The sequence below is a fragment of the Erinaceus europaeus genome, unplaced genomic scaffold (assembly GCF_950295315.1).
Source record: "Erinaceus europaeus unplaced genomic scaffold, mEriEur2.1 scaffold_421, whole genome shotgun sequence".
Classification (NCBI taxonomy): Eukaryota; Metazoa; Chordata; class Mammalia; order Eulipotyphla; family Erinaceidae; genus Erinaceus; species Erinaceus europaeus.
In genome coordinates, this window is record NW_026647218.1 from 71,982 (window position 1) to 96,191 (window position 24,210).

Below are 24,210 nucleotides of genomic sequence, written 5' to 3' on the forward strand. Positions count from 1 at the left end.
TGGGGGCACTACCCCCTTCTGTTCTAGGTTATATAATCAATATAAGAAAGAACCCAGAACTCCAGAGCCTGACAGCTGACAGGATGCTCACAAGACGCAGGCTAAGTGCTCAGAGGCCGAGCCCTTCACCAGACCATCACGTGAAATCGAACATTTCCATGGTAACCGCCAGACTTGCAGGTCCAGCAGTGTGTGTCCTCCCCCACCCTGCAACCCTTCTGTCTGGGGTTGCCTGTCACACCAACTCAGCACTGGAGCTAGCCCTGGTACGGTGGTACTAGCATGTGGTGGCAGGGCTGGAACCCAAGTTATGCTTATGACAAGACATGCACACTAGCAAGTGAGCCACCTTCTGGCCCCTGAAGGGTGTTGTTTTATGAATTGTGGGTGAACTGTGAGCCAGGGCTGGCAGCTGCCTCCCAGGTAAGCTCAGCTGTAGGCTGACAGTCTGTTATCTGATTGCTCTGGTTAAGGACAGCCAGGGCACATCAAGCGGGTATGTCCTGTGACATTCCAGGCAGCTGAGTGAGTGGTTAGACAGGAAGTAACAGCATCACAGCCAGAAGGACCCTGAGAGGTAGAAAGCCACTCCTGAGGAGGCTGGGAGGGGGAGGATCCACCTGCCAACACCTGTGTCTAGCAGAGAAGTATCCGCAGAAGCCAGAACTCCCACCTTCTGCACCCTAGAAAGAATTTTGGTCCATACTTCCGGGTGGGGGGGATGATAAGGGGAAGATACCAGATCTTAACTCCAATTCCATCAGGACCCAGAAAGAGAAGAGGCAAGAGGGAGGACCATTTAGATGTAATAATAGGTGTATGTGTGACTTGGAAAGGAAGAGAAGACGGGTCTTGTAAAAAAAGAAAGGCCAAATATCCACAAATCTAGACAGATAGTTGTAGAAATAATAGTTAACCTCTATCTGCAACCTTGGGAGAACTGCTGTAGCTTCCAGTGGAGGGACAGGGGATCCAGAACTCTGGTGGTGGCAACAGTGTGGAATCATACTCCTGTGATCTTGTAGCTTTGTAAATCATATTAAGTCACTAATAAAAAAAAAGAAAGAAAACCATGCCTGATGCAGGGTGGTGGTGCACTTGGTAGAGCACACACATTACAGTGAACAAGGTCTTGGGTTCAAGTCTCCCTGTCCTCTCCTGCAGAGAAGAAGCTTCATGAGTGGTGAAGCAGGGCTGCATGTGTTGCTCCCTCCCTCTCTCTCTCTCTCTCTTCCTCTTTCTCTCTCCCTTTTCATGTTCTCTCTTTCTCAAAAATAAATAAATAAAAGTAAGTAAGTATCAAAAACAATCACCAAGGCTTCTGTTCCAGAAGGAAACACCCATATTCTGTTTGATATTCTGTTACTCTGTAAGATGCAGCTGCTTGCCTGTGTCCTCTCCCAGCCCACATGGGAACAGGGTGTTATTTCAGGGGATCTGAATCGATCCAGGTGGCAGGGGAGGCAGCTGAGCCAAGGAATGAGAAACTGAGATTCTAGCCAGGACGTGCTTCCCGAGACAATCCCCGCTGAAGAGGCCGGATGTGCCATCAGGCTAGAAAACAGGAAGCCACTGAAAGGTACTCAGCTGAGTGGAGAGAGAGGGAGAGAGGGCACGTGGAGAAGGAGTTGAGATTCTTTCTGGGCATCTGCAGTGAGGACCCGGGAAGCAGGGACCTCCAGAGAGTGATGGCTTTCTCAGGGCTCCAGAGGGCCTTTCTTTTCTATTTTATTTTTATTTGTTTATCTCTTGGTCAGGATAGGGTGATGCCCTGACCCAAAGCTAGTGACAGCTTTGGCTCAAAGCTCACGTTCTGCTAGCTCAAGGCCTGTGCTATGCACATGGCACCCTTGTACCTGAAGCAATGTATAAAGGCTGTTTGAAAAGGCAATGAGGGAGTCGGGCGGTAGCGCAATGGGTTAAGCGCACGTGGTGCAAAGCCCAAGGACTGGCCTAAGGATCCCGGTTCGAGCCCCCGGCTCCCCACCTGCAGGGGAGTCGCTTCACAGGTGGTGAAGCAGGTCTGCAGGTGTCTGTCTTTCTCTCCCCCTCTCTGTCTTCCCCTCCTCTCTCCATTTCTCTCTGTCCTATCTAACAACGACGACATCAATAACAACAACAATAATAACTACAACAACAATTTAAAAAAACAAAGGGCAACAAAAGGGTAAATAAATAAATTAAATTAAAAAAGAAAAGGCAATAAATGGGGTCCGGGCTGTGGTGCAACTGGTTAAGTGCACATAGCACTACCTGCAAGGATAGGTGCAAGGACCCAGGTTTGAGCCCTTCTCCCGACCTGCATGGGAATGCTTCACAAACAGGTGTCTCTCTTTTTCTCTCCCTCTCTATCTCCCCATCCCAGTCAACTTCTCTCTGTCTTGTTGAATGGGGAAAAACAAAGGCGCTGAAAAGGCGAAGCCAGCAAGTGGAAGCAGAGCCAGCACTCTCTTGGTCTCTCATGCTTGCTCTTGCCGGCTCCACTGATGGTTTCATGTGTCAGGGACCTTGCCCCTCCCAGACCACCGTCCCTCAGCCCCCCATGCCTACTCTTTGGCCTCACCCTTGGCCCTGACAATTTTATTATATTTTTAAAATATTTATTTGGGGGGAAATTAGTGGCTTATAGTAAGTACAGTAGTTGATACATATGTCAAATTTCTCAGTTTTCTACAAAGCACTAACCACCCCCTCCCCACAACAGGGAGGTTGATCTGAGCATGACCCCAGCATCTTTGAATGGCAATGAAGCTTTTAGCAGATGCTGGCGTGTGTGTGTGTGTGTGTGTGTGTGTGTGTGTGTGTGTGTGTGTGTAAAACAGCATTTGGACACCTTCAGTTCAGCTTCCCTCTCACAGTGACAGACATGGATGCTCCCTCCGGTGGGGAGTTTGTGACTTTGAAGAGTGACAAGATGTCCCACAGCAGGATTCTAGTACCTTCTCCTTGTAAGCAGATATCACTGTCTTTTCAAAGTAGGTAAACCTTTTTTTTTTCCTTCTGGAGGAAAAGTGCTATGATTCCAGAAAAAACAACCAAACAAACAACCAACAACAACAACAACATAAAAATCAGTGCCGATTCACAGCACAAGGCATTCACAATGTGTGAGTCAGTTTTCTAAGGCAGCAATTCCCTATGGTGGCTCTCGTCCAGTTTACATTATATACACCTCCTTGGCTTGGAGAACTGGGAGCAGACTGATGAACAGAGATTGGCAACAGGCTCGCCTCTCAGGAAAGGAAGAGTGCTGGCAGGGGATTCTACTACAGAGCCCAGACATGAAGTGCAGCAACTTGGCAAAACGGTCAGACTTGGAAGGGAGAGAAGAAGGCACCTGTTGAATGATTCTGTGATCAAGTCTTGTATTGCTACAGCTACTGAAAGCATATTCAGAGAATGGGGGCGGAGGGTGGGGGGCTGTGGGGGTTGGTGGTGGAGGGGGATGGTCCTGTCTGTTCTCTCTCTTTTTTTTTAATTGTTGTAGTTATTCTTGTTGTCATCATTGTTGTTGGATAGGACAGAGAGAAATGGAGAGAGGAGGGGAAGACAGAGAGGGGAGAGAAAGACAGACACCTGCAGACCTGCTTCACCAACTGTGAAGTGACTCCCCTGCTAGTGGGGAGCTGGGGGCTCGAACCGGGATCCTTACTCCGGTCCTTGCACTTTGCACCATGTGTGCTTAACCCGTTGCGCTACTGCCCGACTTCCCTGTCTGTTCTCTTTTAAAAAAATGTTTAAATATTGTGGCCTGGGAGGTGGCGCAGTGGATAAAGCATTGGATTATCAACCATGAGGTCCTGAGTTTGATCCCTGGCAGCACATGCACCAGAGTGATATCTGGTTCTTTCTCTCTTCCTATCTTTCTCATGAAAAAATAAATTCTTAAAAATATAAAAATAAAAAATGTTTAAATCTTTATGTATTGGGTAGGGAAAGCCAGAAACCAAGAGGGGAGGGGATGATAGAGAGGAAGAGAGTTGGAGAGACAGGCACCTGCAGCACGTCTTCATCTTCTTCTAGCGTTTGCCACGACTTCATCACTCACAAAGCTTTCCCCCTGCAGGTGGGGACTGGGGGCCAGAACCTGGTTCTTTATGCATTGTAATGTGTGTGCTACTACCCGGCTCCCAGTCTGTTCTCTAAGTTAAGATCAGCATCAACCTTAAGGATAATTCAATGTGTGCTGAACATGTTTGAGTGAGGGCATGGAGGCTGAATGCTGTCCAGATACCCCATCTCTGGCCACGCTTTCTTTTGCTTAACTGATGGCTTCGAGGACTATTTCACCTGTAGGCTGACCAGAATGTGTCTTTCTCCAAATCCATGTGGATGTGAATTCTCCACGTGAATCTGAGCTGTGGCACTGAAGTGAGACCTGCCTGGGAGCTGGCTCTTGTATCTTCAAAGTCAAGCTTATGTTGGGGATGGGAAATTCTCATTCTTTCATGGATCTCTAGGAATATACCTAAGACAGACTTCCTCACTTCTTTCCACCCTAAGGTTCCTATGCTCACCTGCTCTATTCCTACTTTTTGGTTCCTGTTTACTTATCATTTTGTCCTGCTTTATATATGACTGCCTTTCAGCCACTAAGTTGAAGATGCTAATACGATTCCATCCTGACTCCCCTGAGCAGATGACCTCACCAATGTGTCCTGGAACCCCACCTCCTCAGAGCCCTGCCCCACTAGGGAAAGACAGAAACAGGCTGGGAGTGTGGATCCACCTGCCAACACCCATGTCGAGCAGAGAAGCAATGACAGAAGCCAGAACTCCCACCTTCAGCACCCCATAAAGAATTTTGGTCCATCCTCCCAGAAAGGGAAAAATGATAGGGATAACATAACCAGAGGGCTCTGAACTCCAACTCCATCAGGACCCAGAGAGAGAAGAGGAAAAAAGGAAGGACATTCAGAAGTAATAATAGGTATAGGAATGACTTGGAAAAAAAGAGAAGATGGGATCATGGGGGAAAAAAGGGCAACTATATATAAATATAGGAGGCAGATATAGAAATAATAGTCAACTCATGTCTGTGACTTTGTGAGAACTACTGTAGCTTCCAATGGAGGGGATGGGGACACAGAACTCGGGTGGAGGAGAAGTGTGGAATTATACCCTTATTATCTTATAATTTTGTAAATTAGTATTAAGTCACTAATAAAATAAGAAACAACAAAATAAAGAAATTCTCATTCTCTAGGTGTGCATGTGATTCTGGGTGGGTGAGGTAGAATTAGAACACATCAGATGGGGGAAAACTGGGCCTTTTGTTTATTTTATTTTATTTTATTTTAGAAAGGATTAATTAACAAAACCATAAGGTAGGAGGGGTATAACTCCACACAATTCCCACCACCTAATCTCCATAACCCACTCCCTCCCCTGATAGTTTGTTATTCTTTTATTGATAGTCAATGCTTTTCAGTGCAGTCATTGACACCTGGGCACAATATCACCCTGCACCAGGACCCCCAAAGTTCTCTTCTTCCTCTCCTCCCCCTCTTTCTCCAGAGTCCTTTGCTTTGATGCAATACACCATGCCCAGCCCACATTTCACTTTGTGCTCTCCCTCCCTGTCCCTATTTAGGAAGTTAAGAAATACAAATCAGAAACCATGTGTTTCTAACTTTGGAGAAGAAAGCTGAGAGACAGCTCAGCTGGTAAAAGCACGCTCTTTGCCGTGTTCAAGGATCAAGCTTGAGCCCCCTGCACCACCTGGCAGCACCAAGTACAGCACCAGGGGAAGCTCTGTGAAAGGAGTTATGGTGCTGTGGTATCTCTCCCCTCTCTGCCTCTGTGCCTTCTTCTCTTTTCTTTCCCCATTCTCTCTCTCTCTGTTTGAAATTAAAAGGGAGAAAAAGTCTGTTGGGGCAGTGAAATCATGCATGTGTGAGGTCCCAGGGCCAAAAAAAAAATAAAGACACACACACACACACACACACACACACACACACACACACACACACACAGAGAGAGAGAGAGAGAGAGAGGCAGACAGAGAGAGAGAGAGAGAGATGATCAGGGAATGTATTTCAGAGGAGGGGAAGGATCTTCTTTTATTTATTTATTTACTTATTCCCTTTTGTTGCCCTTGTTTTTTATTTTCTCAGTTACTATTGTTGTTGTTACTGATGTCGTCGTTGTTGGATAGGACAGAGAGAAATGGAGAGAGGAGGGGAAGACAGAGAGGGGGAGAGAAAGAGAGACACCTGCAGACCTGCTTCACCACCTGTGAAGCGACTCCTCTGCAGGTGGGGAGCCGGGTGCTCAAACCGGGATCCTTATGCCGGTCCTTGCGCTTGGCACCATGTGCGCTTAACCCGCTGCGCTACTGCCCGACTCCCGGGAAGGATCTTCTGTCTCCTTCAACTTCCCTCACTCTATTAATAGCCCTATCATCAGGGTTAGAGGCTGCTATCCTCTATCTTTCTCCTCCCTCCCTCTTTCTGTTGGACAGAGACAGAGAAAAATAAGATGGAAGGGGACAGAGAGAAGGAGAGGGAAAGACAGAGAGCTGCAGCACTACTTCATCACAGTAGGTGGGGACCTGGGGCTTGAACCTGGGTCCTTGCACCTGGAAACATGTGTGCCTAATTGACTATACCATGCCCTACCCACACATTTTCTTCTGCACCCCTAAGCACAGTTCCTGGGGCCCCAGGGATGCTGTGGTCAGTTCCCAAAAGGTCTGCCTGGTTCTTGAACTTAGCACATGCAGATGGGACCAGTGTGTGTGTGTGTGTGTGTGTGTGTGTGTGTGTGTGTAACCCAGAGAAACTTCTGGAAGGTGGCTCACCCCCAACAGGGTCTGCCGCATCGATGCTTTTTCTGCAAAAAGCAGTTGAAAAGAGCGAAAAATTGCCCTGGTTATCAGGAGGACAGGAGTAAGCAGGAAGAACGTGACAGAAGAGCAGTGCCCTCCCTGGCACTCCCAAGCACCGTGGGCCTAACACCAGGCTTGTCCAGTCCATCGGGGCAGCCTCGGCTCCGTGAATATGCTGCCAGCGAGGGTTTGCTGCCGTTGCCTTCGTTTCCGGAGCTCATCTGCTTTCTCAGATGGTTTGAATCTGCTAAGGTGTTTGTCGTGTAGCCCTGCCATGTATTTATTTTATCCCAGGATGACAGGAATCTAGGGTTGAAAGCTAATTTCCTGGCAGAATTTGAGTTCTGCAGCAGGAAGCTCTTGATGTTGGCTCTGCTTTCTTCTCTGTGCTCAGATGGAAATCAGCGACAGTGAAAAAGTCAGAAGCTGGAGACGCAGAGGTATTACTGGAATGGAAAACTGGGTTTGGTGTGCTTTTGACATTTCTCTTCTTGCCCTCCTCCTCCTCCCTTCCCCCTCCCTCTCCTCCTCCCCCTCTTTCTTCTCCTTTTTACCCAAGCACTGCTCTGCTCTGAGTTATGATGGTGTGGGGGATTGAATCTGGAACCTCAGATCCTCAGGCACGAAAGTCTCTCCACATAACCATTATGCTGTCTCCCCCACCCTTGACTTTTCAAACCAGGAGTGATGTGTATGCAGTGATGGCTCCTATTTCAAATGTACAGTTTTGATGAGTTCTGTCAATTGTACACCCAGCTGACAGTCATCTCAGTCAGGATAGGAATGACACTGAGTAATAAAGAAATAAACAAATAAAATGGAAATTGGGGCTCCACTGCTTGTGGCCATGTGAGATCTTTCTTCTCTTTTTCCTCTGGGGTTATTGCTGGGGCTTGGCGCCTGCACTATGAATCCACTGCTCCTGGCAGCCATTTTGTTCCCATTTTATTGGACAGGACAGAGAGAAGTTGGGAGGGAAGGGGGGAGACAGAGAAGGAGAGAGAAAGAGAGACACCTGAAGACCTGCTTCACTGCCTGTGAAGCAACTCCTCTGCAGGTAGGGAGCCAGGAGGCTCGAACCTGAACGTGGTTCTTTGTGCAAGTCCTTGCACTTAGGCTTTTATTCACAAATGGCTTCTGAGCCCCCCAAGACCTTCCAGGCACTGCTCCAGCCTTCTGAGGACAAAGTGTGTGAGCAGGTGTCTTTGCTTTGATGCTCTTTCCAGCATCACCTGTCGGTCTAGTCTACCTTAGGACCATCTAACTATGAAATCAGCCAGAAGGACCAAGGAGAGTGCGAGGACAAATCTCTCCTCCCCCAACAACTGTAAAACGAAAGAACCTGACATCCCTCTTGGAATCGATGACACCACTAGGGCACATTGCTTCTGGAAAGAGCACAGTCTCTGGGAGGGATGGGGCCAGAAAGCACTTTGTGGTCACAGACACCTACCGCCCGAGACAGTTCATTGATCCAAGTCGGTGCAGAGGCGGGTGGCAAGGAGCCACCAATGGATGTGTGGGATGGATCTTAGCCATTGGCTATGGCAACCAGCCTCAGAAGCATCATTGCTTCAGTCTCAGGAGGAGCTAATAGGGTTTAACACTTACTCCTTTATGCAAGTCTTGTAAGAATGGAGTGAGAAGAGTCATCCTCTTGGAATTAGGAAGTTGTGCTAGTTTGGAAGGAGAGAGTAGGGATGGAATACAATTAGAGAGCTGGGTTATATTGGAATGAGAGAGCTGTGTTATGCTGGGATTGAAGCGATGATTAGGCTGGGATTAGAGAGTTGAATTAAATTAGGACCAGAGACATGGGTTAGATTGGAATGAGAGAAGTGGGTTGATTTGGAATTAGAGGTTTTTTTTTTTAATTTTTTATTTGATTTTAATTTTAACTTTTTTTTTTCTGCCTCCAGGATTATCACTGGGGCTTGGTGCTGACACTATGAATTCACTGCTCCTGTGGCCATTTTTTCCTTTTTTTTTTTTCTTCATATTATTGGATAGGATAGAAATTGAGAGAGGGAGGGAGAAAGACAGACACCTGTAGACCTGCTTCACCACTTGTGAAGCATCCCGCTGTAGGTGGGGAGTTGGGAGTTCAAACCCAGATCCTTGTGTTTTGCACCTTGTGCGTGTAACCAGGTGCCCCACCATCCAGCAGCCCCCTGAAAGTTTTGCTAGACTGGGAGTACAGAGGTGGGTTAGACTGAGATCAGAGAGTTGAACCGATTAGGGTTAGAGATTTCGGTTAGACTGGAATGGCAGAGTAGGCATTAAAGATCTGGATTATACTGGGTCTAGAGAATTGGGTTCAACTAGAATAAGAATGGGTTAGTCTGGAATTAGAGAGAGATGAACTATATTAGATTGGATTAGAGAGCTGAGTTAGGTTAGAACTGGTGAGGTGGTGGTTTGAGACCATACAAAATACCCTTATCTCCTTGGAGTTCTGTCTTTCCACAGAGTTTCAGCTTTGGAGCCCTCTTCCCTACACCTCCTGAATCTCACCCATCAGTGGATATCATCAACTGTACTTTCCAGATCCAGCAGCTTCCTGCTGCCATTTTAGCCCTTCTCCACGAACCATCATTGAATCCACATCAACATTCCTCTCAATTCTGTTCTTGCAGTGACCTCCTTACCTCCACCCCTGGTCTTCCCACAGTCCATTGCACAGAAGTCAAGATGAGAGTTTAAAACCCTGCGCAGAATTCATCACTTATGGTATAGTTGAACCCACTTGCCAAGGTTCCAGAGGCCGTTTCTGCAGAAACTGGCTGTTTTCTGTCCTCTGAGGTTAGCTTCTACTTTTCTTCTCTTCACCCCCTGGACCATGGGCAATCACCCTGGTTTCTTCTGTTGTTCAGATAGCTCTGACATCAGGGCCTTTGCACTACTGTTTCTATTAGACATCTCCACCCTCCCCCTTTCCTTAGATCTGGTGCCTTCAATTCTCCCTAGAAGATCCTTCCTAAAGATCTGACCTCCTGGGGACTTCTGGGAGGTATGGTCATGGAGTAACGGAACAGAAGCGACTCCTCCACATAGACCCAGAAAAAACAAATATCTACAACTATCAACCTTAACAAAATCTACTAACTACAGCTGAGACATCATCCACAGCCTCAGGTTGGTGCTCACATGTGTGTTTAGGGTGATATGGGGTGTAGGATTGAATCCAAACACAAGAATGTAGCACTCTGGGTGGCACAGCAAGGCACCATTTTACCTCCACTTTGTACAGAAAGCAGTGAAGGGAGCACAGAGCCGGTGGTGAGAGAAGGGGGCTTATGACCTTTCAATCCTTGCCTTCTGAATTTCAGGCAAGGACACCCCCCCCCCAAGAAAAAAGCTGGTAGTATTTGTGACCATAACAAGTTCACTCTGTCACCCAAACATAAAGGTGATTTGCAGCAGCTGACGGCAGCTAACTGGCTAAAGGGCAGTTTGTCCTGCTTCTATGAACGTAGCAACAGCTCAGCAGCAAACCCTGAGGCGTGATTACAGATCAAAATCACACAGAGTAACTACACACACCACGAGGGGCACAGAAGATAACAATAACAATAACAACAACAACAATAATACCCAACCCTACTCATGACCACAGAATGTGAGCTCAGATCTAGAGGGATGCAGAGGTCAGATAGGCTCCTAAGCTAATTATGGACCCCCAGATCACATCAAATTGATGGGGTTTACAGTCAACAATATTTCTACCCCTTTCCCATATTTGGGAGCTACTCTCTTCCCTGATCCAGCTTTCTGGTCCTCTTTCCAGCCATGACATCATCTCCCCAGACAATAATTAGGATCCACTTGCATATCAGATTTCAGGCTCAGGGGAAAAAAACAAACAAACAAATAAACAAAAAACCCCACTAGTATATCTACAGGCCCTTTGAAATAAAACTAAAATATGCCTACTAGCTATCTACAAAATGGAGGAACTCCCAACACTTCATCTGCACTATTCCAACCTTTAGGTCCATGATTGGTCAACAATTTGTTTGGCATTGTATGTTAACTCTCTTTTCAGCTACAAGGTTCCAGATGTTAGCATGATGCCGACCAGACTTCCCTGGACAGACACTCCACCAATGTGTCCTGGAGCTCTGCTTCCCCAGAGCCCTGCCCCACTAGGGAAAGAGAGAGGCAGGCTGGGAGTATGGATCCACCTGTCAACACCCATGTTCAGCGGGGAAGCAATTACAGAAGCCAGACCTTCAACCTTCTGCATCCCACAATGATCTTGGGTCCATACTCCCAGAGGGATAAAGAATAGGAAAGCTACCAGGGGAGGGGATGGGATACGGAGATCTGGTGGTGGGAATCATGCGAAGCTGTACCCCTCTTATCCTATGGTTTTGTCAATGTTTCCTTTTTATAAATAAAAAATTTTAAAAAATGACACAGAGTAACTATACACACACCACAAGGGGCACATAAGATAATAATAATAATAATAATAATAATAATAATGCCCAACCCCAGCCCCCACCCTGTCTGCCACCCAACATATAAAGATATGACCTCCTCCTTGATCATTATCTGAAAACAGCTGATGATTAAAGATTTAAATGGAGACACTTATTGCTCAGAGAGCTTGTCTATTAAGATAATCTAGTACAATTTAATAGAACCTGTCACCAGGATGAGCCCAGAAGAGTGGCTGTGCCACTTGGGAGGGTAGATTATTTTGAACTGAAGATAGTCAGGAGCCAACAGACTCAAGAAGAATCCTTGTACTTCTTCCGTATTTGCTTATCATAATTGAGATGAGGTCATGGAGGTGGATCAGCTGGTAGACCATACCCTTTGGACACTCTAGGCCCTGGGACTTTAATCTCTGGTACTTCCCAGGAAGGAGGGTGTTCTGGTTTCTCTCTGATCATGAGCTTTTTTCCTTCATAGTATTTATCAGTGATTTCAAGCATTGATTGTTGAATTGATTCCTGCTTGCTGGAGAGTTGAGGGTGGGGGAGGGACTTAACTCGGCGAGTAAAGGCTCTGATTCTTTTCTCTCTAGTGGAGGATTAGCACTGAGCACAAAATCTGCTATTTCCTTAAAAGGCTGCAGCCAAAGGCTTATGAATGAGGATAAATGGGGAGGACTATTCATGGACCCCTATGTTAGGAACATACCTAAAATAGACTTCCAAGCTTCTTTTTACCCCAAGATCTCTATTCTCATCTGCTCTATTCTTACTTTTGGGTTCCTGTTTACTAATAATTTTGTCCTACTTTATATCTTATTGCCTTTCAGCCACCAAGTTGCAGACACTACTGTGATTCCATCCTGATTTCCCTGGGCAGACGACCTCACCAATATGTGGAAGCTTTCCTCCCTAGAGCCCTGCCCCACTAGGGAAAGACAGAGACAGGCAGGGGGTATGGATCCACTTGCCAATATCCATATTCAGTGGAGAAGAAATTACAGAAGCCAGACCTTCCATCTTCTGCTCCCTCAAAAATAATTTTGGCCTATACTCCCAGAGGGGGAGAAATGTTAGGTGAAGATGGCCAGAGGGTTTTGAAACCCAACTCTGTCAAAATCCAGAGGGAAAAGAAAGATGAAAAAAGAAGGACATTAAGCAGTAGTAATAAGTGTAGATATAACTTAGGAAGAGGAGGCAGGAAAAATGGGCAAAAACATATAAATATAGATAGTTCTAGAAATAACAGCCCATATCTGTGACCTTAGGAGAACTACTATGGATTCCAATGCAGGGAATGGAGACACAGAACTTTAGTGGTGGGAAATGGTATGAAATTGTACCCCTATTACCTCATAATTATGTAAATCAGTATTAAATCACTAATAAAATAATAAAAAAGAGGGATGACTACTGGGGCTCAGAGATAGTGCATCTAGTAGTGTGCATGCCTAAGTCCCTGGGTTCAATCCATGTGAGCACTATGGACAGCACCAACAGGGGTCCATGAATGGTCTCTCTGTCTCTGGATCTTAAGCTACCTCTCTCCTCTTCCTTCAAGTATATAGAACAAAAAGGGAGAGGTGAAACGGAGGCTGCTCTGTGTTGTTCCACATGCAAGAGACCCTCAAAATCATTCCCCAGGACCACATGAAGAAATAAATAAAATAACTACTTCCAAGATTGTTAGGAGATCTTGGAAGTAGTATCCAGCATGCTTTGCAAAAAGCTTAATGGCTGTTGGTTTATTTTATTTTATTGGGGAGTAAATGGTTTACAGTATAGTCTTTAACTCACAGGCACAACCTCTCATCTCCCCTTGACTAATGTCAAGGAGACACACCAGGACCCCAATATCCCTTCATCCTGTCCCTTTCTCTCCTTCCCAGAGTCCTTTGCTGTGGTGCAATACTCCATATCCAGTCCATCTCTGCTGGCACTCACATGGAGTGGATCCAGCCAGGGGGTAAGTCTCCGATCCTCCCTCACCAGTTCTAGTGACTTCATGATTCAGAAAGGAGGACTCGGGGAGTATTCTGGTATAAACACTCATTTATTTGGAGATGGGTACAGGTTTATATAGAGTTAAACAAAGAACATTTTTCAAATATGTCAGAAATTACAGGTTTCTTAAAGGTCAGTTTGTCCCTATGGTAGGGGGCTGGTATGACAGGAATTGATGAGATACATAAAGGTCAAGACAATTAGTCTCCATGATGCAAGCAAGTTAATTATCCAAAGGCATTTGAGAGAAGCACAGGGGTTAAACCAGTAAGGTGAGGTAGAGAAAAGAAAAACAAAGATTGATGTAAATCATAGATATCAAAGGACACAAGGAAATAGGATTTGGGGTTTTTCACTGTCTAGTGTTGGGGAGGTGTATGATAGTGTGTGTTCTCCTTTGTGATCAAAAGGTGATGTGTGAACTTTGAATGAACCCTCAAGCAGACAGCCATTGGGCCTGCTGCTAGCAGGGGGAACTAAGTGTGAGAGACCTGTAGGCTTTCTGTGAGCTTGACAGAAACAAGGAGAAACTTAACAAGGAGAAACTGACTCTGGGAGACTTTTCCCTCTTGGCTCATCTCTATAAGGAGAGAGGCTAACAAGTGGGGTGTCTTTCCAGACCTCTATCCAAGGATGGGAGAGATTCCTTAAGCTCTACCAAGCTTTCATATAGTCCCACAAGTCTCACTTTCTGTTTTCCTTTTCTGTCCTTTATTTTTCAGTCATACCTGTGTGTGAGATCACTCAGTACTGCTCTTTCCTTTGCTGGCTTGTCTCACTCAATATGATGCATGGGCTGTTGGGTTTTAATTATCATCTTTATGTATCTTGTAGAAACATATCAAGACACTCACACATTCAGAGGAGGAGGAAGATCTCCTTCGAGGTGAGTTAATGGGCTCAGTTATCTCTGAAGGAAGCTGTCCCTGCTTAGTAGAATGGCACCTCTTGCCAGCCAGTATGGGGCGGGACTTCACTGCTTGCTTCTACTTTGGGGGGCATGGCATTGGCCTGGCAGCCCCAGAGCCCCTGCCTTTGCCTCAGGGGGTGCCCAGTGAGCCTCTTCCTCTGATTCCTGTGCAGTTACTACTATCTGTGTTTGTCTGCCCTGCACAGTCTCACTTCCCACACTTATTCTGAGTCTCCCTGGTAGACAAGGAGGTACCCCACAGGGATGTGTAATTACACTGAATAATGCATTATTTCCTGGTGTAGAAAATCTACATGTTCTGTAAGAATCACCACTGATAATGCTGGAGAATAGCTTATTCTATCTTGGGGGTGGGAGGGAGAGACTTAGTGAAGCTCTCTTCTAACAGAAAGAGGAGGCTGCTGGCTGGAATTGGAAAATATCAAAATAAACAAACGTTTAAAATAAATAAATAATTATTCCCAGTGAAAGCAACATGTCTCTTTTCCCAGGTCACAGGGTCTGGAGTCTGGGCTCAGTCATTTTTTTTTTTAAACTTTATTTTTTATTTGATAGAAATGGAGAGAAATTGAGAAGAGGATGAGAGGTCAAGGGGGAGAGAGAGAGAGAGAGATACCTGCAGCCCTGCTTCATCACTCATGAAGCTTTACCCCTGCAAGTGGGGGCCAGGGGCTTGAACCTGGGTCCTTGTGCACTGTAATGCATGCGCTTAACCAGGTGTGACACCACCCAGCAACCGGGCTCAGTCATTTTTAATTTTATTTAATTTAATTTATTTATTTATTGGATAGAGACAGAAACTAAGAGGGGAAGAGGGAAATATAGGGGGAGAGAGAGACAGAGAGATACCTGTAGGCCTGCTTCACCACTCACTCACGAAATTTTCCCCCTGCAGGTGGGGACCAGGGGTTTGAACCTGGGTCCTTGTGCTCTATATTGTGCTCTATGTGTTGGGCTCAGCCATTTTCATCCAGTCTGGGAATGAAGCCCAACCTCTACCCCTAGCACCCAGAAATATCAATGTTCATGAGCTCTCTTTCTCCTTGTTAGTACCACCTTGTCCCCAACCCCCCCCCTTCATCAGGTTTAAAGCCCCCAATTCTGGATTTGTTGTGTTGCACCATAAAGGACTCTGGAGGGGGTTGACTCTTCCAGGTCCTGGTGCCTGAAAGTGGAGGAGGACCTAGGCTGGACATGAGAGTGTTTTTCAGAAAACGGGGAAATTCTACACAAGTACCAACAACTATATTTACTGTGAACCATTAATTCCCCTTCTAATAAAATATATAGAAAATAATAAAAAAAATAAAATTACGAGAGAGAGAGAGAGAGAGAGAGAGAGAGAGAGAGGAGAACCTATTCTGGTATGCGTAGGTATGTGGATCAAATTTCAGAACCTCATGCATACATGTCCTGTGTCTTCTACTGATCCATCACTTGGGTTACTCTCCATCAATAAATACCCCCACTTAAGCCCCCAATTCCCCTTCCTGTTCCCAGGGATTCCCTCCCTTCCTACCACCACTTCCTGGTTTGGTGACATCACCATGTGGTACCCTGGGGAGGACATTCCAAGAGAGCCCATGACAGCTCAGTCACCCAGAGGAGGCTTGGTGGTCACCAGGGGACTCTAAGCTGGCCTTCTCTCTAGGGCCCCCCACGGGGTCCCCGACACCTACCCCCTTTTTTAATTGGGGGGGATTGATGGCTTACAATCAACACAGTTGTTGCTACATGTGTAACATGCCTCAGTTTTCTGTCTTTCTTTCTTTCTCTCTCTCTTTCTTTCTTTCTTTCTCTTTCCATCTCTCCTTCCTTCCTCTCTCTCTCCCTCCTCCCATCTCTCTCGTCCTTGCCTTTCCCCAGAAGGTACTAGAAAGCTGGAATGACCAGGGGGCTCCAGGCCTTCTAGTCTCTATCTTTCTCTCTCCCTCTGCTCCCTCTCTTTTCCCCTCCTTCCTCCCTTCTTCTCTCCCTCTACTCTTTCCCTCCTTCCTCTCTCTCTTCCTTCCTTTTCTCTCTCTCCTCCCTCCTCTCTCTCTCCCTCCCTTTTCTCTCTTACTCCCTCTCCTCCTCTTGCCCCATCTACATGCCTACATGGCTTGTGCTTTTTTCTCCTTTTCTCTCCTTACTTTCTCCCCATAAATAATGCTCATCTTCTCCCTGAAACATGACAGGTTTTTGTGTGATTCTTCCTGGGCAGAGAGCTTTGGGGGTGGGGTGGGGGTCAGGGAGGGGCCCTGAGATTAACACTGAAAGAACAGATGACCAGGCTTCCTGCAGGCAATTGATATCTCACTAGGGCTTTTGTTCTCCTGGCCGCCCAGAAGCCCCTAGTCCACTTTTGAGTCACAGACACGGAACTCAGCCATTACACCACCTACTAACAGACCGTTAGGCAAACATTGCAGATTTGAACAAAGATGGGCAACAGCTCAGAAACAAACCAACCAGCCAGGCCAGGCCAGGATGAATGTAGAAATAGTCTTGTCCAGAGCATGGGGGAGGCTTTGTGAAGTCTGTCCTAAAACCCCTCTCATCACCCCCCCCCCACACACACGCCCCGCGCCCCTGGGGATAGGATTTGAATGTGATCAATAGTCAGTTGATGGCAAGGAAGATGACCCTGGGCAAGGTGTGATTTCTGGACCTGAAGCAACAACTCCAGGTCTCTCGGGATACACACACCTAAGTGTGTATGGGGGGGGGGGATGGCAAAGCAAGAAGAAAAAGCAAAAAGCAAGCATCTGGTAAACTTGGATGGGATGGCTTGCTTCTGGGTCTGGCCTGGGAGTAAGTCCTGCTATCATAACATTTGGCTGTCGTCTGTTTTTATGAAAACAAAAGAAAACAAACAAAAAAACAATAACTCCCCAACAGATCTCTTTGAAAGGTGTGACTTTCTTTTCTTTCCTTCTTTTCTTTTCTTTTTCTTTATTTTATTTTATTTTTTATTTAGGGGGGCAGTGGCAATGGTTTACAGTAAACCATACAGTTGTTGGTCCACTGGCAACATTTTTCAGGTTTCTACAAAACACTCTCTACCCCCTCCCCCAGCCTATGTCCTCCTCCACCGTCATGTTCCAGGACCTGAAAGCCACCGGCTCCCATCTCCCAGAGTCCTTTACTTTGATGCCATACACCAAACCCAGTCCAAGTTCTGCTTGGTGTTTCCCCTTCTGTTCTTATTTCTTAACTTCTGTCCATGAGTGAGATCATCCCATTTCATCCTTCTCTTTCTGGCTGATATAACTTCACAGGATTCCTTCAAGCTCCATTCAAGATGAGGTGATGAAGGTGACTTCATTCTTTTTTTTTTTTTAATTTTTTTATTTTCCCTTTTGTTGCCCTTGTTTTTTTATTGTTGTAATTATTATTGTTGTTTTTCCTGATGTTATTGTCATTGGATAGGACAGAGAGAAATGGAGAGAGGAGGGGAAGACAGAGGGGGAGAGAAAGACAGACACCTGCAGACCCGCTTCACCGCCTGTGAAGCGACTCCCCTGCAGGTGGGGAGCCGGGGGCTCGAACTGGGATCCTTAACCCCGGTCCTTGAGCTTTGTGCCACATGTGCTTAGCTCGCTGTGCTACTGTCTGACTCCCGAGTTCATCATTCTTAATAGCTGAGTAGTATTCCATTATATATATAGCCCACAACTTGCTCAGCCACTCATCTGTTGTTGGACACCTGGGTTGCTTCCAGGTTTTGGCTATTACAAATTGTGCTGCTAAGAACATATGTATACACAGATCTTTCTGCATGGGTGTGTTGGGTTCCTTAAGATATATCCCCAGGAGAGGAATTGCAGGGTCATAGGGCAGGTCCCTTTTTGTTGACAGATATAGTTTTCTCCACATTTACAAAATCCCTTCATGGTGAGAAGCTGACTATCTTTCTTTCTTTTTTAAATATTTATTTATTTACTCCCTTTTGTTGCCTTTGTTTTTTTATTGTTGTAGATATTATTGTTGTTGTTATTGATGTCGTCTTTGTTGGATAGGACAGAGAGAAATGGAGAGAGGAGGGGAAGACAGAGGGGGAGAGAAAGATAGACACCTGCAGACCTGCTTCACCACCTGTGAAGCGACCCCCCTGCAGGTGGGGAGCTGGGGGCTCGAACCAGGATCCTTGCGCTTAATCTGCTGTGCCACCGCCTGAATCCCAGAAGCTGACTATATTTCTACACATGCTGTCTGTCTGCCTTCAGCTGGAGAAATTACTTATTTTTAAAAAATATTTTAATTTCTTTACTATTGCATAGAGACAGAGAAATTGAGAGGGAAGGGGGAGATAGAGAGGGAGAGAGACAGAGAGACACCTGCAGCCCTGCCTCACCACTTGTGAAGCTTCTCTTCAGCAGGTGGGGACCAGGGGCTTAAACCTGGGTCCTTGTCCACTATGATGTGAGCACTTAACCAGGTGTGCCACCACCTGGCCCCTGAGAAATGACCTCTTTTAATGGGATACATTCCTAATGACACCAAGGGCGAGGGACTAAGGACTTTCTTCTCAAGTTGAAGCGAGGGAGATGGGGGGCAGGGCGGGGGGAGAAGCAGGAATATGAGGTGAGTCCTCTGAAGAGATGGACAGAGGCGCTATTGAAATGGATGCAGTTCTTCTATAACTGTGGAAAGACTCTAGACTGGGAAGAGCTGGGAAGGAGGTAGTTACTGTGTGTGTGTGTGTGTGTGTGTGTGATTGAGGGATAGGAAGAAAGGGCCCCAGAACTCAGTAGAATCTATTTGCCCTTCAGCACTCAGTGACCTTGACTCCTGGGGCAGGATGCCAACCCTCACCCACCCAGTCCCCACACCCCCCCCCCCCCCCCCCACACACACACACACACACACACACACACACACACCCCAGTTGGCTGAATAGGTGTGAGAAGAGCTTGATAAAGAAGCACTTGGAAACCAGGGTTGTGACAAGTTCTCCAGCAGGAAGTGACTGGGTAGAGAATTAGCCAGAGGGCAGGGTAGGTGGGGCTGGAGCTCAGAGTCTCCAGTGAGGGCGGGTCCTTGCCAACTTTGAGAACACATGCTGGGGGTGTTCTAAGGCGGTATAGCAGGGGGGAGTTTGAGAGTGCATATTAATTTTTTATGTCTATATTTTCTTTTTTGAGTAGGGACAGAGAACAATTGATAGAGGGAAGGGGAGATAGAAAGGAAGAGAGAGAGAGAGAGAGAGAGAGAGAGAGCAGCAGCCCTGCTCCACTACTCATGAAGCTCCCCTCCTGCAGTTGGGGACCAGGAACTTGAACTGGGGACTGGGGTCCTTGCGCATGGTAATGTGTGTGCTCAACTGGTTTTGAAGGCCTAGATACATGCAACAGAGCAGCTGAAGGGACACGGTGGTGGTGGTGGTGGTGGTGGGGTGAGGTCTCTATTTAGGGGGTGGGGTCAACTTCTAGTAACAGAATGCAGCTCAGGGCTTGGTGGACTCAAGACAGGAAGAAGCTTGAACAACACAAATCACTCTTCTTCCTTTTCCAGTAAAATTTACTTCTGTGAAACCCCATTCTGGTTCAGCTCACTAGGAACAAGGGAAGAACCTCTGAGAGCGAGGGAAACCCCTGTCCTAGGAGTTTGGGGTCTCCTCCCCATCTTTCTTTCCATCCATTTTGGGAAAACAGATGGCAGGGAAGGTAGAGTAAATTTTTTGGGGGGAGTCAGCACTTAGTTGCCAGGGTGCTGAGGCTTCTTATAAATCCTGCCCCTGCTGTGCACCTTTCATTGGTGTTTTTAAAATTTTTTTAAAAACTAATATTTATTTATTTAATTATTTATTTCCTTTTGTTGCCCTTGTTGTTTTATTGTTGTAGTTATTATTGTGGTTGTTACTGATGTCATCACTGTTGAACAGGACAGAGAGAAATGGAGAGAGGAGGGGAAGACAGAGGGGGAGAGAAAGATAGATACTTGCAGACCTGCTTCACCACCTGTGAAGCGACTCCCCTGCAGGTGGGGAGCCAGAAGCTCAAACTGCTATCCTTATGCTGGTCCTTGCACTTTGCACCACGTGTGCTTAACCCGCTGTGTTACCGCCCTGTTTTTTTTTTTTTTTTTTTTTTTTTTTTGAGAGGGGGTGGTCAGTGAGGTCACACTGCTTGGATCTTAAGGACCAGGGAAACAGCACAGTGGTTGTAGACCAGACTTTCATGCCTGAGGCTCTGAGGCTCTGAAGTCCCAGCTTCAACCCCCAACATCACCAGAGCTGAGCAATGCTCTGAGTGCTCTCTCTCTCTCTCTTTTCTCTCTCTCCTAAAAAAATAAGACACATAACATCTTTAAAAGACAAATAAATGAAACTGATCTGGACCCTAGAACTTTGGGATCATGTAGATGAGAGCTCTCTTGAAATAACAAAGAGTAGTTAAGATCCACTGTGGGCTTTGTTCTAGGAGGAAGTTTGAGGGGCCAGGGATCTGGGAGTGTGTGCCTCCTCCCTGAATGCTGCCAAATCTTTCCAGCCCCTACCCACACCATCTATATAAAAAAGCTGACACTCTCTGGAGGGTGAGGAAGTTAATCTGAGTTAAGAAACGCAAGCTGGGTATCCAGGTGATAGCTCAGCAAGGTAAGCGCACAGGTGTGAAGTGCAAGGACTGTCCGAAGGATAATGGTTAGAGCCCCCCGGTTCCCCACCTGCGGGGGGGGGGGTCACTTCACAAGCAGTGAAGCAGGTCTGTCGGTGTCTATTCTTCTCTCTCCTCTCTGTCTTCCCCTCCTCTATCAATTTCTCTTTGTCCTATTCATCAACAATGACATCAATAAAAACAATAATAATAACAACGATAAACAACGAGGGCAACAAAAAGGGAAAAATGTCCTCCAGGAGGGTGTCGGCACTGAGCCCCAGTGATGACCCTAGAGGCAAAAAAAAAAAAAAGGAAGAATGTAAGAAACTCACATTCACACTTTCTAATGCAGGTTTGAACAGCAATCGAGTGTTCCCCTTTTTTTGTAAAAGCATCTAGAACAGACTTTGATTTTTCCATGGCTCTGGGTAGCAGCAACTTTCTCTTTCTTTCTTTTTTAAATATTTATTTATTTTCCCTTTTGTTGCCCTTGTTTTTTTATTGTTGTAGTAGTTATTATTGTGGTTGTTACTGATGTCATCATTGTCGAACAGGACAGAGAGAAATGGAGACAGGAGGGGAAGACAGAGAGGGGGAGAGAAAGACAGCCACCTGCAGACCTGCTTCACCGCCTGTGAAGCGACTCCCCTGCAGATGGGGAGCCGGGGGCTCGAACCAGGATCCTTACTCCGGTCCTTGCACTTTGTGCTTAACCTGCTGTGCTACCGCCTGACTCTCCAACTTTCTCTTTCTAAAGTTTCAGTTTCTGGTGAATAAAATAGGGGTAGGGGCTGGGCAGTGGTGAACGCTGTTGAGTGTATTGTGCACATTACAGTGCACAGGGACCCAGGTTCAAGTCCCCACCTAGTCCCCACCTGCAGAGTGGGGGGAGCTTCACGAATGGTGAATCAGGTCTGCCAGTGTATCTCTCTCTCCCTCTCTAGCTCCCCCTTCCTTCTCAATTTCTTTCTGTATCCAAAACAAATACATCAGATAAAATAGGGGTAATACTAGGTAACACTTACTAGTGTACTAAGGATTAGTTGGAACGCTATGAATAGAGAGCCCTGAGTCTATAAATGTAACACACAACAGACTTGCAAGAGGAGGCTGCTATTATTAGTTCTCTTACTAATTTCCATCTGCCTTTGGGATTCACAGAATAGCCAGCAGTGATAGAGGAAAAGCAAGTCGTTCAAATACTATCTGTCACAGCCTGGGGTGGGTGGAGTGGCGCTCAAGCATGGATCTGGAAGGAAAGGAATTCCTTCTAGGCGGCCTCCAAGGTGGGGACTTCTAGCCTGAAGGTTTCAAATGAGCAGGTGGGAGTCTGACCAGCAATGTCCCTCCAGGAGACATGGAAGAGAATATGCAGAGCTGGTCTTTCCAAAGCAAGGCAGGAGGTAGGTTTAATCCCCATGTGGGTTTTACACCCTGGTACTTCCTCAGAGCTAAGTGCACAGGCTATGTGAGAGCTCTGGCTGGCTTCCTAGGGCTGAGTAGCTGAGTGGGAGTGTGTGTGTGTGGGGGGGCTGCAGACTGAGTCAGAGAGAAGAGTCACTCCAGGGCCCAAGGAGCCCCTCCACTTGGGAAGTGAACTTGACTTGTCCTGGGAGAATTCTAAGTTTCCCCACCACTCTGCGAAGGGGGTCACCATGTTCTGGTCCTAGAACAAAGAAGATGGACCTGGACTTTTAGACATCTCTCTCTCTCTCTCTTGTCTCTCTCTCTCTTTCTCTGTCTCCCCTTAATCTCTCTCTCCCTCTCTTCCTTTCTCTCCCTTCCACTCTCTTCTTCTCTCTCCCTTCTCTCTCTCTTCCCCTCTCCCTTCCTCTCTCTCATTCTCTTCCTCTCTCCCCCTTCTCTCTCCCTTCTCTCTCTCTCCTTTCTCCTCATCTCCCTTTCTCCTCTCTCTCCCCCTCTACCTTTCTGTCTCCCCTCACTTTCTATATCCTCCTTTCTCTCTCTCATTCTTTCCCCCTCCCTTCCTCTCTCACTCTCTTCCTCTTTCTCTCTCTTTCCCTTCATCTCTTCCTCACTCTCCTTTCCTTTCTCTCTTCTCTCTCCCATCCCCTCTTTCTTCCTCTCCCCTCCTATATCTCCCTCTCTCCCCCTCCCTCACTTTATCCCTCTTTCTCTTCTCATCTCTCTCTCCATCTCCCTCTCTTCCCCTCCCTCTTATCTCTAGCTCTTTCTTTCCTCCTTCACTTTCTCCCCTCTCTCTCCCCTCCCTCTCTCTCACTCTCTTCCCCCTTCCCCTTCTCTTACTCACCCCCTTCTCCCTTCCCCCCTCTCTGTTCCTCTGTCTCTCTCTTCCCCCTCCCTTACCCAATTAACACAACTCACAATAATCAAGATAATCAAGAGTTCTCTAAATAAATTATCTGCAGGAATCTTCCATGTCCTTCCCTACCCCCCCCCCCCCATTCTTTGTCTCCTACTGAAAAGAGCTTCCTTTCAGTTGTCATGGCAAGAGTGGGAAGCACAGGCATATTCAAGAGACCGCGGGAACTCGGGAGGGAGGCGCTGCTGCTGGTGATTAGACATTCAGAGGAGAAAACGCGACAATCAATTCTATTCTCTCCTGACTGCTACTGGGAATCAGTCCCCAGTGGGTGAGAAGCAAAGTCCAGGAGAGCTGGGGGCCTGAGAAGTCAGAAGCTTTTTCAAGAAAAATCAACACCCCCCTTACTTTTCACAAGGCAGGGGGTGGGGTGGCTCTTTAGATTCCAAAGAAAGTGAAAACCAGAACCCATTACTTGAGATCTTACAGAGCCTAACCAGGGAATTACCAGGACGCCCTCCCCTCTAACAAGCAGTGTTGGCGTCTTATAGAGGAGATGATTCATTCTGCAGGAGTGTGGAAGTGAGTCCTTTATGGTGACATCTTTGCCTCCCCAGCATGGGGTGGGTGTCTGTCTGTCTGTCAATGCACATGTGTCTATCTATGCCCAGAAAATGGCATTAAACTAGACCATCATTTTACTATCAGCCTTGCTCCAACAAGATGCTAATTTATTCTGAATTGAAAAGCCCTCCTCTGGAGATACTCTCAGACATGCTAGTAACACATTTTACAGCTCTCGGCGTGTAATTTGCGCGCGCGCGCGCACACACACACACACACACACACACACTGCATGAAGCAATACTATCAGCTGTCCCTTCTGGTCCCTTATTGAGTCCCCCCATGCCCGTGATCACTCTGACTGCTTCCAAAGCAAACCCAGACACCAAGTGACACAACCCACGCCCTCCCTGCTCCCCAAAGGACACCCCAAAGAACCTGCACCCAGCGAGAGGAGAGTCACAGAAGTGGTTCCCAAATGCACCCCCTGCAAGGGCACCCCAGCACCCAGTCTCAGCACCTGGGCTCCCTCCCTGTCACTCACCTGCTTCTCGGACCTGGGACCACCGCGTGCC

General features: G+C 46.8%; 1 protein-coding gene across 1 annotated transcript in view; it reads right to left on the reverse strand.

Moving 5' to 3' along the window:
* LOC132536244 (contactin-associated protein-like 2) overlaps nucleotides 1–24,207 on the reverse strand; it is a gene marked incomplete at its 5' end in the record, with an annotated part of 64,344 nt that extends 40,137 nt beyond the window's left edge. The window contains one exon of the mRNA XM_060183822.1: nucleotides 24,180–24,207. Coding sequence (XP_060039805.1) covers nucleotides 24,180–24,207 — 28 coding nt within the window. The remainder of the gene's footprint in view (nucleotides 1–24,179) is intronic.
* Nucleotides 24,208–24,210: the final 3 nt, after the last annotated feature.